This window comes from Balaenoptera borealis (genome assembly GCF_965194805.1).
Source record: "Balaenoptera borealis genome assembly, chromosome: 13".
In the NCBI taxonomy this organism is placed as follows: domain Eukaryota; kingdom Metazoa; phylum Chordata; class Mammalia; order Artiodactyla; family Balaenopteridae; genus Balaenoptera; species Balaenoptera borealis.
Window position 1 is genome coordinate 94527389 of NC_138870.1, and position 14154 is coordinate 94541542.

A 14154-nucleotide genomic window follows, 5' to 3' on the forward strand; every position below is an offset into this window, starting at 1 on the left:
TAAATAAATAAATAAATAAATAAAATTAAAAAGAAATTCCCAAATATTAAAAAAAAAAAAAAAAAGAAGCCACCTGAGGAAGCACCTGGTTATCACTTTCATCACGCAAATGGGAGCGTGGACGGACGGGATGTGCCGTGCGCAGGTCTCGCGGAAGGCAGGGACTGTTCAGTCAAGACACCGCATCTCCAGGTCCCACTGCTACCTTCTAATGGGCACCTGTCACAGGCCAGGAACCGTACACACGGCCCCTTGTTTGATCCTGACAGTAACCCTGCCAAGTACGTTTATCCGCCCAAGAGGCAGATGAGAAAATGAAGGCCCAAAGTGGACCCCAGTCGGTCAGGACGTGACAGAGCCAGACGCCGACTAGTCTGAACCCTGTGCTCTCTTTTCTGCACGCTTCTTGGTCACAAGGCAAGCTTCTCCCTTAAGCTAAGGCCGAGAGAGACCCGGCAGACTCCTTCTGCTGACCTACTCCAGACGCGCTGTGTCATTTGTCAAGGCGGCCCCCGAGACAGGTGGGCCCCCAGGTGCTGGACCCCCATTCTCCTGCTGCAGTGTACCTGCCTGCCTCTCAGGCCGCCCCCGCCCCCAGCAGCCCCAGAGGGGCTGCGTCCAGCATGGGCGGCCGGCAGGGGTAACCGTGTGGCAGGGGTGACAGAGCGCAGCCCTCGGGGTGAGCTGCTGCCTCCAGGCCTCCCTCAGACAGCGGGGCCTTTGTGTGCCGCCGGCTGGCAGGGCCCCCTGGCAGGGCCTGAGCCTCCTGGCCGGCACATTCCTGCTTAAGTGGAATCATCACATCTGCGGCTTCCTCGGCGGCCTGTCCTGGTGAATCTGCTCAAAGTCATGGTTTACTGGACCGTCGAAGCACTTCCTAGCCCTTCCCCAGCACGGAGCTTTTCCTCAGAAAGACCTTGGAGGGCAGACAGCTTCACGGGGGCAACAGGCGGCAGGGCGGGGAGAATGCCGAGAGAGAGCCAGGAGGGCCCCTCCGGCCCTAACCAGCCAGCCGGACGGGAGCATCCCTCCAAACACCAGCCAGGGGGAAGGAGGACCAACGGCGCCCTGGAGGCTGGGCACCAGGGCGGGAGTCGGGAGACCTGGTTTCTGGGGCTGGCTCTCTGGGGGCCTTTGGGCAAAGTTACTTAATGTTTCTGGGCCTGTCCCTTTACCTTTACGATGCAGGAGGATCGTCCTCAGATGTGAAGAGAACGCTCAAATTCTGCCCTTCCTTGTTTACCCAAAAAGGTTAGTCAAGCACCAAGAGGCATATGGATACTCACCGGGCCCTTGGTGACCAAACACTCCTGGGGCAGCTTCCGCTGAGAAGCAGAGGTGGGATTAGTGCAGAGCGAAGGGTTAAATAGTTCTTGGATTAGTTTAGGTCTGGAATGAGAGCAAACCCTGCTGCCACTCCCCTAGAAATGCTGGGAGTTCATTAAAATACCATAAAGTGAACCAAACCTGGCATTCTAACTAATTAACAAAGAAGAGGGTCTTTTTCTACTATTCCTGGGGAGATAACTGAGCTCAAATTCTTCGGCTGGCCAGTCCTCCTGTGAGAACACACACACTCTTTCCCACTGAGGGTGGAAGCCAGAAGCGCCCTATCCCCACCCAGCCGTGCGTCTGACAGACCACGTGCTACTTCTCCCGAATTCCCCGGGCAGCCCTTGCTACCCTGTCCCCGCAGGGCGGACGTCTGCCCTCTGCTCTCTCACATTTTCCCGGCCTCAGACCGTTCAAAGCCTTCCGCGCTTTACAGAATCCTGAGGAACGGTTCAACCACAAGGTAGGAAGGCCCAGTAATGCCCAGGACAACAAATTAACCGAACGGGAAAGCCAGGGTTGGGAGGGTGACCCTACCAGGTCACCGCAACTTTAATTAAACCCAAGGCTGAGGATTAAAACAAACAAAACTGAGCCGGGTACGTCTGGCCTGTGTTGCAACCATTTATTGACATATACCTGCCAGCCCTTCCACAGGAGCCAACCTCCACGGTGCCATTCTGACCACCCCAGGCCTCGGCGGCCACACCTTCCTCTGAATTCCCAAGACAGCCGACACCTGCCGCAGTCACGCTGGCACCAGGTGTAGGTGGCAACTTGTCCTGTTATACAGCTTTGGCCGCAGATCCCTGTGTACAAACATGTCTGTCTCTCCACCTGGATTGCCATCGCCTCCAGTGACAGAGTAATGTACTCAACCTCTTAGTATTCTGGCACCTTCCAATCTACTACCTCCATGGCCTAATCCAGGCTACCATATGCTGCCATGCCCCAACCTGTGCCCACGGCAGACAGCACTAATCTATCCCAGCATTCCTTGGCACTGAGTCCCAGATCCTTTGTCAACACAGGGTTAGGCAAGGCACTACTGATTGATGGGAGCTGACACTTAGAATAAAACCAATCTGCAATGCTTAGTCCAGTGGTTCTGCAGTGGGGGCAATTTTGCCCCCCAGGGAACATTTGGTAGCAATGTCTAGGGGCCTTTTTGGTTGTCACAATTGCAGAGGGAGGGTGCTGCTGGCATCGAGTGCGTAGAGGCCCAGATGCTGTGAAGCATCCCATAATGCTCGGGACAAACCCCCCCCACCCCCACCCCCACCCCCCAAAAACAGAGAATGGATATCCAGCCCCAAACCGTCAATGGTGCCAAGTTTGAGAAACCCTGGCTTCGTCCGACAAATACGTAAAGTAACCATATAATTCATCATCCAAACTGCAGTGCTTCTGAAAGTGAGAGAGGGCAGTGTTAATACTAACTGCAAGACGGCAGGCATAAATCAGGACTTACAGGCAAACCAGAGCATTTAAGAGATGAAAGACGGAGGGAGGTCCCTAGGAGAAGTCAAAGAGCTCATCTCCTAAAAGTCTCCAGACAAAGCCACCAACTCCCCTACTTGGCAGAATAAATGCTAGTATGTCATAAGCCACAGCCATCTCAGGGAGTAAATCTTTTTCTAGTTCTTGTTTAAAGAAAAAGCAGAAAAGGAACCGTCTGGCTGTGGCTTTTAGGATGTAAGTGTCAGAGAACAGACCTGTGTTCCCCAAAGCCAGAGGGGCAGCATGTGCTAATAAGTAAGACACGCTCTCCAAAAGAGAGGCACTGACTCTAACAGCCTGCAGACCCCAAGGCTCCACTGTCCACACCTGACTCAGGGCAGGCACCAAAGGCTCCGCCCGAGAACTTCCTTTACTGGTGAACCGTCTTGTCCTAACAGGGGCAACTTCTGTTAATTAACTTCCTCCCTGTCCCAAGAACAAGAAATCTGTTGCTGATTTGCAGGTCAACTGTGTGCGACAAGAGGGAACTTGGAAATGTCCTCGGTCAACATGGGGGCTGAAGAGCTGCACCGAGTCCAACATGAAGCAGAAACGGGCAAAAACTTCTCAGATTGAGGTTTAGAAAGTACGTGGACCCAGCACCTACACAGATAATTTTAAAAAAGCACCAAGACCTTAGGTTTCCTGTGCCTGCAGACGTCCAAAAGATGAAAACACCCACCCATTTACCCTCATAATTTGGGGTGGCTCCTCAGTTCCCATCAAGGCCATTCCATTAGGGCCAAGACTTCCTGATCAACACAAAGGAAAGCTCCAGCCCTCTGCAAGTTCCCTTTTTTTTTTTTTCCCTATTATATCCAACCTATAACGCTGACTTTTGCCCCTCAAAATTCTTTGTGGTTGTTGAACACGTAATAATTGGGCGAATCTCTTTGGGAGGAAGTCCCACAGATTGTCAGAAAAAAGGCTGGCAGTCCAGTTCCAGAGACTCCGACTCCTGGCGCCATGCTGTACATCACTACATTATTCTTATCATAATGGCTTGGCAAGAAGTGAAAAATCCCACTTGCTAGAAAACCTTTCAGGTCTGGGATCCAAGTGTGGGAACATGCCCTAACTCAGCTGTGCAGAGCTCAAGAATACTCCAGGGTGCACTTCCTGCATGAGGCCAATTATGAGAGCAAGGAGAAAACTGACTCATAACCTCTAGAGACAGACTCAGGCTCTTCTGGAATCTCACAGAATGTTCTCCTACCAGACTGTTCTAGTTAGCACTCTGAAACAGACGTCCTACTTTAAAACTAAAGGGCTGGCTTCTTCAAGGAATTTTGATAGACGTGAACATGAGCCAAAGGGTAGGCCAAACTTGTACAACCTACATAATTCGCACCAAGCTTGGCAACGAAACACCTTCCACAGCACTATGTGGATGGTACAAGACAGACCCACATGTTGCCATTTTAAACCACTAAACCAGGGACAAAGTTGTTAATACAATAAGACTCATTACCACCACAGCCTAGATTGACTACAAAGTTTAAAGAAAAAAAAAAAAGGATGCCCATGTAATAGGACATGAAAAACCACTATCAATACAAGATATGAGAACGTAGCCCTGTGCTAGGTAGTTGACTAAGCTCTGAGAATATAAAGGCAACATGGGCCCAGTCCACACCTAAGTCAAAGTATTACTAGGGCTAGCCCAGACATCCTCCCTGGCTGGCAGTAATGCTTCAGTCATGTCTTTAACAAAAGACTAGAGACTTGCCAGCTATTGCAGGGCAGATGGAACAGGCATGGCGGTTTCAAGCAGAGGGGCCTACTGGAGAAATGTAAGGAGTTCCATGTAGCCAGGAAGTTGGAGAGGCAGGCAGCAGGCCAATTACAAAGGGCATCGTATGCTGCTGGAGGGTTTAAGGGTTATCTTTGGTGCCACTGAGGAGACTTTTCAAGAGTTCAAATCAAGGGTTTGATCAGATTTGCATTCCAGAAAGACGACTCTCTGATAGAAGCACAGAGAGAGGGATCTATTAAGAGCAAAGGTCACAGCAATAGTACAGGCAAAAAATTGTAGAGGCCTGAACTAAGGCCAGGGCCACAGAGACAAGAGGGGGAAGGAGGTCAGAAATGTAAAAAGAGATAAAATCTATAGAGAGCGCTGACTGGCTTGGAAAAAGGGGTGAGAGAGAAAGGGGACAGTGTAAGATGAGCCAGGTTCCAGGCTTGGGTGACTGGGTGGATGGAGAAATGGCAGCCGGGAGCAAGTGGCTGGCAGCAAACAGCTAACAGAGCCGGTCCTCAGCTGGAAAGTGATGGCGAAACCACTCGAGTGGATGGGCCATCGTCCAGAGGACGAGACCTTGAGGAGCACCAGGTGTAATGGGGGAGAAGCATGCAGATGGGCAAGGCAGAGATTAGGGGAACCAGAGAGTCACAGGAAGGAAGGGCTTTCAAAAGGAAGTGGGTAAGACTGTCCAATCCTGGGAGAGGTTAAGTAAGATAAGAGCTCAGAGCTCCACAGAAGGGAGGGTGGCCTCTGTCAGACAGAATGGGGGGCAAGGGGGTGGGGGGCACAACGTGCAGGGCAAGGAGTGTGGCTGAGAAGTGTTGAACAGAGGTAGTAAGCACGGATACTTCCTCTAAAAAGCTCCACTATGACGGGGGAGAGAGATCAGAGACAACCTACAGTAGGGCACAGAATCCAGGAGAGACTTTGTGTGTTTTTTTTTAAAAGATGTGAAAACTCAAGCATGTTTCCAAACTGTGTAGAAGAGAAGAAGAGGTGAAAATAATGAAGGAAAGGAAGTAACTGGTAGAAGAGGGGGCCTGGAAGTCAGAGGACTGGCAAAGGAGCTCCTGACAAGAATGAGAAATTGGGAAAATAATTAGGAAATGCATTTTTTAAAGCTTCTTGAACATTCTATCAACATACAAACATCTCCTTTGATAGCCACTGGTCTTGGTTCTCACGCAATGGCTTACAGACCTATACAATGCACGGCCCCCTCACCAGTGCCATCAACACCAATCCAGCCACAAGATCACCATGAAGGAGCACCTGCAAAGGTGCCAACAAGGCTAGAGGTAAAGACTCAGCCCCTGGGAAGGCCACGGCACTCACCTTGCATCATACTCCTGTAGGCGGTGTCTGTGATGGCGTAGATGTGGGGAGGCATCTCATGCCTCTTCTTGCCCTTATACATTTCCACGATCTCTTCGGAGTAGATGGGCAGGTTCTTATAAGGGTTGATAACCACACAGAACAGGCCTGAGTAGGTCTAAAAGAAAAGAGCGGCAAACAGGAATGGGTTAGGAAGTCTGATTCTCAACGTCGTGCACACTTTGTGGCAAAATGCCTGCTGCCTCTAAGGACCCCGAGTCAGCCTGATGTGAAAGCCACCGCCGGAGCCCCTGGTTCTCCGGGCCCCACTCCGGCAGACCTGCCGAGGCGTTGGGGCACCAGCACCATCTCTGCTCTTTCAGTTGAGGGGAGCCTCCCTCGACTGCAAGACTGCTGCCAGCTGTGCACGTCAACAAGCATGTGCATCGGGCGAGATCTGGGGCAAGCTTCGTGGACAGTAGGAGTCCAGTTACGAAACTCAGATCCAAGGACGATAAAGATGTGTTTGGCATCGTGAGAGATGCACAAAGGGAAAAGGATTCGGCTGCAGCAAGCAAACTGTGTGGAAATACAAATTATTCTACCCTGAAGGACCCTCTGAGATATTCAAGCCTAAACTTTCCCAGCATTGGGAGACTCATGGCGCTCCTCAACCATCTAGGATCCTTTGTGGGATAATAGATCACTGACAGATACCTCTCTCCCTGGAATCTTCCAGAGACACTCACATGAAAATCTCTAAAAAACTTAAAGACCAGGGCTTCCCTGGTGGCGCAGTGGTTAAGAATCCACCTGCCAGTGCAGGGGACATGGGTTCAAGCCCTGGTCGGGGAAGATCCCACATGCCGCGGAGCGACTAAGCCCGTGCGCCGCAACTACTGAGCCTGTGCTCTAGAGCCCGCGAGCCACAACTACTGAAGCCCGCGCGCCTAGAGCCCGTGCTCTGCAACAAGAGAAGCCACTGCAATGAGAAGCCTGCACACTGCAACGAAGAGTAGCCCCCGCTCGCCACAACCAGAGAAAGCCCGTGTGCGGTGACAAAGACCCAACGCAGCCAAAAATAAAAATAAAATAAAATAAAATAAAAATAAATTAATTTAAAAAAAAAAAACAAAAAAAAATTAAAGACCACTTTCATGTCCCCTCTGAGCCTTCTCCAAGACTCAGGTCTCCTCTTGAAGGGGAACCCAATTTGTCGACACTCCATGTGAGGCTCCCGAGAATATACCCGATACCCCAAGTCTGAGATGACCAGGTTAAAATCAGACCCCAGAGTCAAATCTCAGCAAGGGAAAGTTTCTTAACCTCCCTCTCCCTCCATTTCTCAATCTGTAAAATGGGCACAGGCAGACTAGTTGATCCTCACTGAATGGTTATGAGGATCACAGCACCCAGCACAGCCATGGAGAGAGGCTCAGAGTAGGTCAGGAGAGCAGTTTCCGGTGGCAACGGTCTAGGCAAATCTGCCTTTCTTCAGTGTCCTCTTTTTCTAATAATTTTCCTGCTATTTTTTTCTTCCAAGATGCTTCTCCCCGACAAGAAAAAAAAGACAGACTCCTAATAGCTGGGCGAGACCCCCTGAGACCACCCAGGTGATGGGTGCTCATTGCGGGGGGACAGCTTTCTTTAGGCAGCTGGAGCAACCCAAGCACCTTCTCCCTAGGAAAACAGGCCACAGGCCCAGAAGAAGCCAGGCGAAGCGAGGCCCATAAGCCATGACTCACACCTGCAGCCCCGACTGCTGAATGATGGCTGAAGGCCATGAGGCAGTTCCTGGCAGAGCTGGGAGCAGACCTAGGTCCCATAATCCCCCCATTGCAGACCTCCTTGGTCATGGAAGCTGGTTCTCCGAACTCCTCACATCTTTTTGTTTCCCTTGCTACAAGTGGCCTCGACCCTCACTGTCCACAGTGTTGCCCCTCGACCCAACAGCAGCCAACATCTGAGGGCTGGGTATGTGTCAATCCAGTCCCTTCCACCCTGCCCACTCCAGTCTCGCCAAAACTGAGGGTGGATCTTGTGGCTGAATCCAAAGACAGGGTCCACACAGGAACCAGTCGGGAGCACAAAGGCCCTTCCCAGCACTGGCCAAGGGCTACAGGTCTTGGACTTTCCAAGCAGAAGTTAGGCTGAAAGCAGAACTCCGGAAGGACCCACCAACCACGCACCGGCCCCCGTGCAAAAGAGCAGCTGAGCTTGGAAATGAACAAGTGTGCTTGACTGCCTCTTCTGCTTGGAGGAGGGGATGCAGGGCCCTGAATTTCCTTCTTCCTGGGTTAATCAGTCAATTGTTCTCCCTCCAACTACTCTCTTCAGGAGGTACCAGGAAAGCTCTGAAGCAAAGAAGTCTGCACGAGGTGTTGGCAACCTGCAGCTTGGGTATTACGAGAAGACGGGAGCACGGCAGGAAACCTCTGGCTTTCCCTCCATGACTGTCGGGTGGGGCTGAGATAGCAGGCCAGGGAGCAGCGAGGTCACCCCAGGAGCTCAGAAACAAGTGAGCTTTGTTCCCGGGGTTTGAGAAAACCCACACTCTAGGAAATCCAGCCCGATGAAAGCGAAGGACAACGTGGCCACACGTTTAGGGCGTGCCACGGGGCCAGATGTTTGGAAACAGCTGGTGGTGACAGCAGAAGGGGCCTGGGTTTTACTAGGACAAGCCTTTCTGACAGCTGGGTGGGCAGATGGTCCCATGGGGGGTTCAAGAGGACCTCAAAGTTCTCTGGGCTAATCCCACCAAATCAGTGGATGATGAAACTAAGCCCCAAGGAATGAGCACTGCAGCTCAGGTGGGAGGAAGGGGCTGTACTGGGAGCCCGTCCTGCTGGAGGCCCGTGGAGGCGCAGACACTGAACAAGTGGCTCTGCTCCCACACGGCCACACCAGGGAGCTGCTCCATTCACGGGCCACAGAAGCTCTTTGTGCCCAACTGCCCCCTGCCCCCGGGCCTCCCCCCACCGAAGAAACAGACAGAGCAGCTGCGGCGCAGAATCAGCCACGCTGCCCACAACGCCAGGCAGACACACAGCACAAAGGCTCCCGGGGTTGCAATTTGGAACAGCGTGTGCAGAGAGGGGGCCTGTGAATGAGGCAGCGCCCCCTGCCCAGGCAGCCCCACCGAGCGGCTCTGATCTCCCCGCAGCTCTGCACCTGCTGGGGTCTCCATTAGGGCAACTGCACAGACAATCGACTTCCTTCTGGTGAGGATGCCAAGGACGAGGCTGGACCGAGGCAGGAGGATCTGCGCACGGGAGATGCCAGCAAAGAAGCAAAAACGGGAGTTAAGGCCTAACGCCTCCAGCTGAAGAGTTCTGGAGAAAAGGCTCAGGTCCTGCCCACGAGTTGTAGGCGCAGGTCCATGCCTGCCTAGAGTAACACCCACACTCTGAGAGATGAAGCAACTAACATCAAATGCACTTTCATAACTAATGTTTCCGTTTGCAGCCAGCTGATAGGCAAGTGCAGGCCACCGACTTATTTCACACTCAGCAATGCTGTAACAGGACCCAAACTGAACAGCGACACCCATAAAAGGCCGAGCAGAGGGTCGGAATTACCTTCACCTACGACAAACGGCAGCAGCTACAGAGCCCAGGCTCTGCGCGAGCCCAGGGCTGGCTGGTGCTTTACAATGCTTTCATGACTCCTCATAGATGAGGAAGTGAGGCCCCACGTAGCCATGGCAAATGGTCAGGAAGGGCCAAGACCGGAACCAGATCCTGGAGGCTCCAGTTCCCATGACCTGAATCACTCTGCTTTACTGAGCAGGACCCATTTCTTAGAGCCAGCAGAGTGGTTCTAACATAAGCAGTTGAGGATGCCAAGGGGAGAGTCCCACTCCCAGACAACAGCACTTAGCTCCCCTCTCCCCTCCACAGACAAGCAATGCTTCCTTTAAGGTTGTTTATTTTTCTGCAGGTCACTAATTCTGAATTTAAGTGGTTAATACCTTTTAATTTGGTCCATACAATATTTTCATCAAGAAAGACAGAGATACTGAAACCCGAGTTCCAGTCTCAGGCCTGCCAGCATCTGGCTGTGTGACTCTGCATAAGTCCCTTGCCCTCTCTGGGCCTCAATCCTTCCCACCTGCCATATTAGAAGCCTGGGTGAAGCTGGTCTATAAAGGAAGACTTTTCCACTTAACACCAGTCAGTGTATCTCCTTCTCGGTAGGTCCTCCCTCCCGCCTACAGCCCCACTCACTTATGTAAATAAGCCCCGGAGCCTCCCTCCCGTGCAGAGCCCGCCCACTTTATGTAGATGAGCCCTGGAACCTCCCACCCGTGCAGAGCCCCGCCCACTTACGTAGATGAGCCCTGAGTAGTAGCGCTCCTTGAGGTTGTGCAGCACCGAGGCTTCGTTGAGGCACGTGAGCTCCGCCATGTCCTCCACCTTGGAGAACTTGGGTGGGTTCATCTTCTGGATATCATCCTTGTTCACCTTCACCTTCTTCCCGTTCTCCACCAGCTCCACAATGGCCTCCTCGCCCATCTCTTCCTTGAGGCTGGCGGGCTCAAAGCCACTCTTGTCGGAAGGCACCCATACCAGCTTCTTGGCGGCCCAGTCGGCCTGGGCCAGCGGGTTATTGATGAAGTTTTTATCCACATAGAGATACTTATCGGCAGCTTGCTGCGCCATGGTGACTTACAGCCAGGACCTGAGGGAGAAAAAAAGGATACAGTGTTAGCTACAACTATACCAGTCACACAGAGATCACTCATGTCATATGTCTGCAAACTGTACAGCATTATAATAAGTAAAATGATATATAACCAGATTGTACAATTTGTCAAAATTTTCTCGCCCTCTACTTTCGGAAGATGTACATCACTGAAAAAACAAGTTGATATCAGAGATTCTGTAAGGAATTAATGGTAAGATGTATCCCAGAATCAATGCACAATCAAACAAATCTATAAACAATGATTGTGCCAAATGATATGCATAATAAGAATCTCAGACAGATGTAATTAGAGTCACACTAAGCTACACCTGCTAAGGCAGGAAAGTGACCACACAGTGTAAGAGGACTTCCAACAAGAACACATTTCTAGTTAACCCAAAAAAGGCAACTGATGACAAGTGCACAGAGTGGAAGTCTCCAGTTTAAAAAACTTTTTCTTATTTCACGGAGTCAACCAAGAGAAGAAAACACAACACCAATATGTTGCCAACAGATTTTAATTCCATCGCCCCAAGAAATAAGGCGAGAAGAAAAGAAGTCAGGCTCCCGGACACATCGTGGAGAGTAATGAGTGCTTCCCTTCTGAGGCACTAATGTAAAAAGGCAACACTCATAATTTATGGGCCAGGAGAACATAAGTCCATGTGTGTTTGCCTGTTTTGAAGCTGATTTGCAAAACAAAGATGATAAAATAATAATCCCTCATATCTGAGTGGTTTTATAGTTTATGAAATACTATCACACACACTTCACTATCTCAGAAGATTCTCCTCCTAACAACTCTGTAAAGTGGGTAAAGTACGTGTTATCATCCCATTTTACAGATGAGGAAACAGAAGCTCTCTGGAGGTAAGGGGTTTAGTCCAGAGTTACCTAGGAAGGACTCCTGGTCTTTGTGGTCTCCCATAGTCTAACCACAGTACTTATTCCTGCTCAGAGGCTCAGGCTGGGATCAGCTGGGAGGACAGCTGCTTTGAGTGAACCAAAAGCAGGACTAAGAAACCCTGGTCTAGGGACTTCCCTGGTGGCGCAGTGGTTAAGAACCCACCTGCCAATGCAGGGGACATGGGTTCGAGCCCTGGTCTGGGAAGATCCCACATGCCGCAGAGCAACTAAGCCCGTGTGCCACAACTACTGAGCCTGTGCTCTAGAGCCCGCGAGCCATGACTACTGAAGCCCACGTGCCACAACTACTGAAGCCCGCGCGCCTAGAGCCCGTGTTCCACAGCAAGAGAAGCCACCGCAATGAGAAGCCTGCGCGCCACAACAAAGAGTAGCCCCTGCTCGCTGCAACTAGAGGAAGCCTGCGCGCAGCAGCGAAGACCCAACGCAGCCAAAAATAAATAAAAAATAAAAATTAAATTAAATTAAATTAATAAAAGAAAAAGAAACCCTGGTCTAGGACAGAGCCAGCCCACAGCCACCAGAGGAACAACCCAGAAGCTCACTGACTAGCTCATGACACAGGGAAGCTTTTCGCTTGTGAGATCAAGGCTCCCTCCCCAGGCCCGGGAAGCCGGGAGGACCCCAGATCCACACCCAGAGTCTCACAGTCTTTCATGCTTCCTGATCCCAACAGGAACTTGGATGCCAAGCAGGCCGAAGGCTTGGGGGGCAGAGAACAAAAGCAAAAGTCTGGGCTGCCGGGCCTTCTCATCTGGGCTCATTAAACGGTTTCCAGATCGAGGCTGAGGGGCTCCCCTGGACTCACTCCAGGAGAGGCTGTTTTCCAGGAAACCTGCGAGCTCCCACCCACCACAAGGGAAGGCAAATCCAAGGAGCAGAGCCTCGCAGCCTCCCGAGCAAGCTCAGCCAGTGGCTTTGTTTACATTCGCAGCACAAGCAAACCCTGGCAGCCCCTCTTGGGGGACCAAGGGGCACCATCCACCTGCAAGGACCACCCCCAGAAGAAGCAGGCAGGGCCCAGAGTTAGGCAGCAGCAAACAAGGCAGGAGGGGGATGGCTGCAGACCACCTGGCCAGCCTCATCTTCTGTGTGGGTCTGGAGGCTAGACAGGCCCAAATCCAGCTGTCCTCACCTCCACACTGGCCAGTCCATTCAAACAAATCAAAGGCTTCTCTCTGCCAGAGTAAATACCAGTTGTCTTCTGCCTCTCTGCCGTCCATCTGACCATGGGCCAGTCGTCCTCTGCAAAGTCCTAGCACCCAGGGTCCCCAAACCAATCTCCCCAATCAGGTCACCACCATGCACGAGAACTCGCAACAATCACTGCGCACAGGGCCTCCCTGGCTGCTGGTTCTCAGCCTTTCCTCAGACTTCAAACCCGGAAAGGAGAGGACAATCTCCCATCAATATGCAAAAAGGGATTCACGTCAACCCTGTCCCCCAAAACCCCAAGTCCACTGCTCGTTAGGAGTTCCACCAACCCAGTCCAGTGAAGGCACCCTTTACAAGATCACTCCAAGAGAAGGGGAGAAGGGGCCAATCATTAAGCACCTACCTACCAACATCAAGTTTGGTTTATTCCCAACCTCACCTAACTAACCATCAGTCACCCTGGGAAAAAAAAGCTCTTATTTTCCCCAGTTTACAAATGAGGAAACAGTCCAGAGAGGGCAAGTCATTTGCCCAGAGTTGCCCAGCCCAGTTATGGGCTAACCCAGATCTGCCTGGTCCCCAGGCCTGGCCTCTTCCCAGCACATTTGTGCCTGGGGTCTTGCAAAAGAAGTCAGGCCAACATTGGGGCTGGGCTGAAACTGTCAGTAAGTTGAGTGGAACACGGGGAGTACAGGAGAATGCATCCCACAACATTCAGCAGATATTTAACTGGGCATTATCAGGCAGCCAGGGAGGCTGAGAATGAGCCTTCCTGGTATGGACCATGTGGCCTGTCAAAAAGCAGAGCGGGGTGAAATTCAACATTCTCACTCCCTCGGCCTGAGACTGTCAACAGTGAGTGATCCCTCAGTGATGGCAGAATGACTTCTGGCCCTCATCAAACTCCGGTTCACCCCAGCAACTCCAACCCTGGGGGAACCTAGAGCAAAGAGTATGCGGGCTGCCTCCAGGTTGCAGGCCCTGGGCGTTTGGCCTTTGGCCTACCCTGGGAATCTGGGTGAACCGCCAGGCCCTTTCATCAGTGAGCCTGCACTGGAGGCCATGAACATTGCCGCAGGCAGCAGGGGACGCCTCCACCCAACCCCCCACCTTCAGCTCCTGGGTCTACCCTACCTTCAGGCCTCAGTGGGAGGGCAGGGGGCAGGTAGAGGTCAGCACTGTCTACCTCTGAGAGCTATCTGAGATTTGCAGGCCAAGCCATACTTCCTGTAAGAGGGAGGGGTACACCCCCCCCCTCAGAGCTGGATCGGGCTGAAGCCCCCTGCCTCCAGCGAGGCCAAGCCACCCCTGGACAGTGGGCTTGAGCGGTCCCCACTGGCCTCAGCACCTCCCTCTCTGAGCAGGACTTTTCATGAGACACGGCTGCTTGGCCAGGCCAAGACCAGAGCCGTTTGGTTTCAGCGACTCTGCTGGAATGATGTGGGTTAGCGGCAGTGCCCAGATCAATACACGGGGCTAGACCGGTGGGGAGAGCT

At 52.0% G+C, this 14154-nt stretch overlaps 1 protein-coding gene across 1 annotated transcript in view; it reads right to left on the reverse strand.

The window, feature by feature from the left end:
* Positions 1-14154, reverse strand: part of MYH9 (myosin heavy chain 9) — a 90706-nt gene that overhangs the window by 48648 nt on the left and 27904 nt on the right. The window contains exons 2-3 of the mRNA XM_082348979.1: positions 10222-10573; positions 5915-6071 (exon numbers count right to left, since the gene is read on the reverse strand). Of these exons, the coding sequence (XP_082205105.1) occupies positions 5915-6071; positions 10222-10554 (490 nt within the window). The 5' untranslated portion in view covers positions 10555-10573. The remainder of the gene's footprint in view (positions 1-5914; positions 6072-10221; positions 10574-14154) is intronic.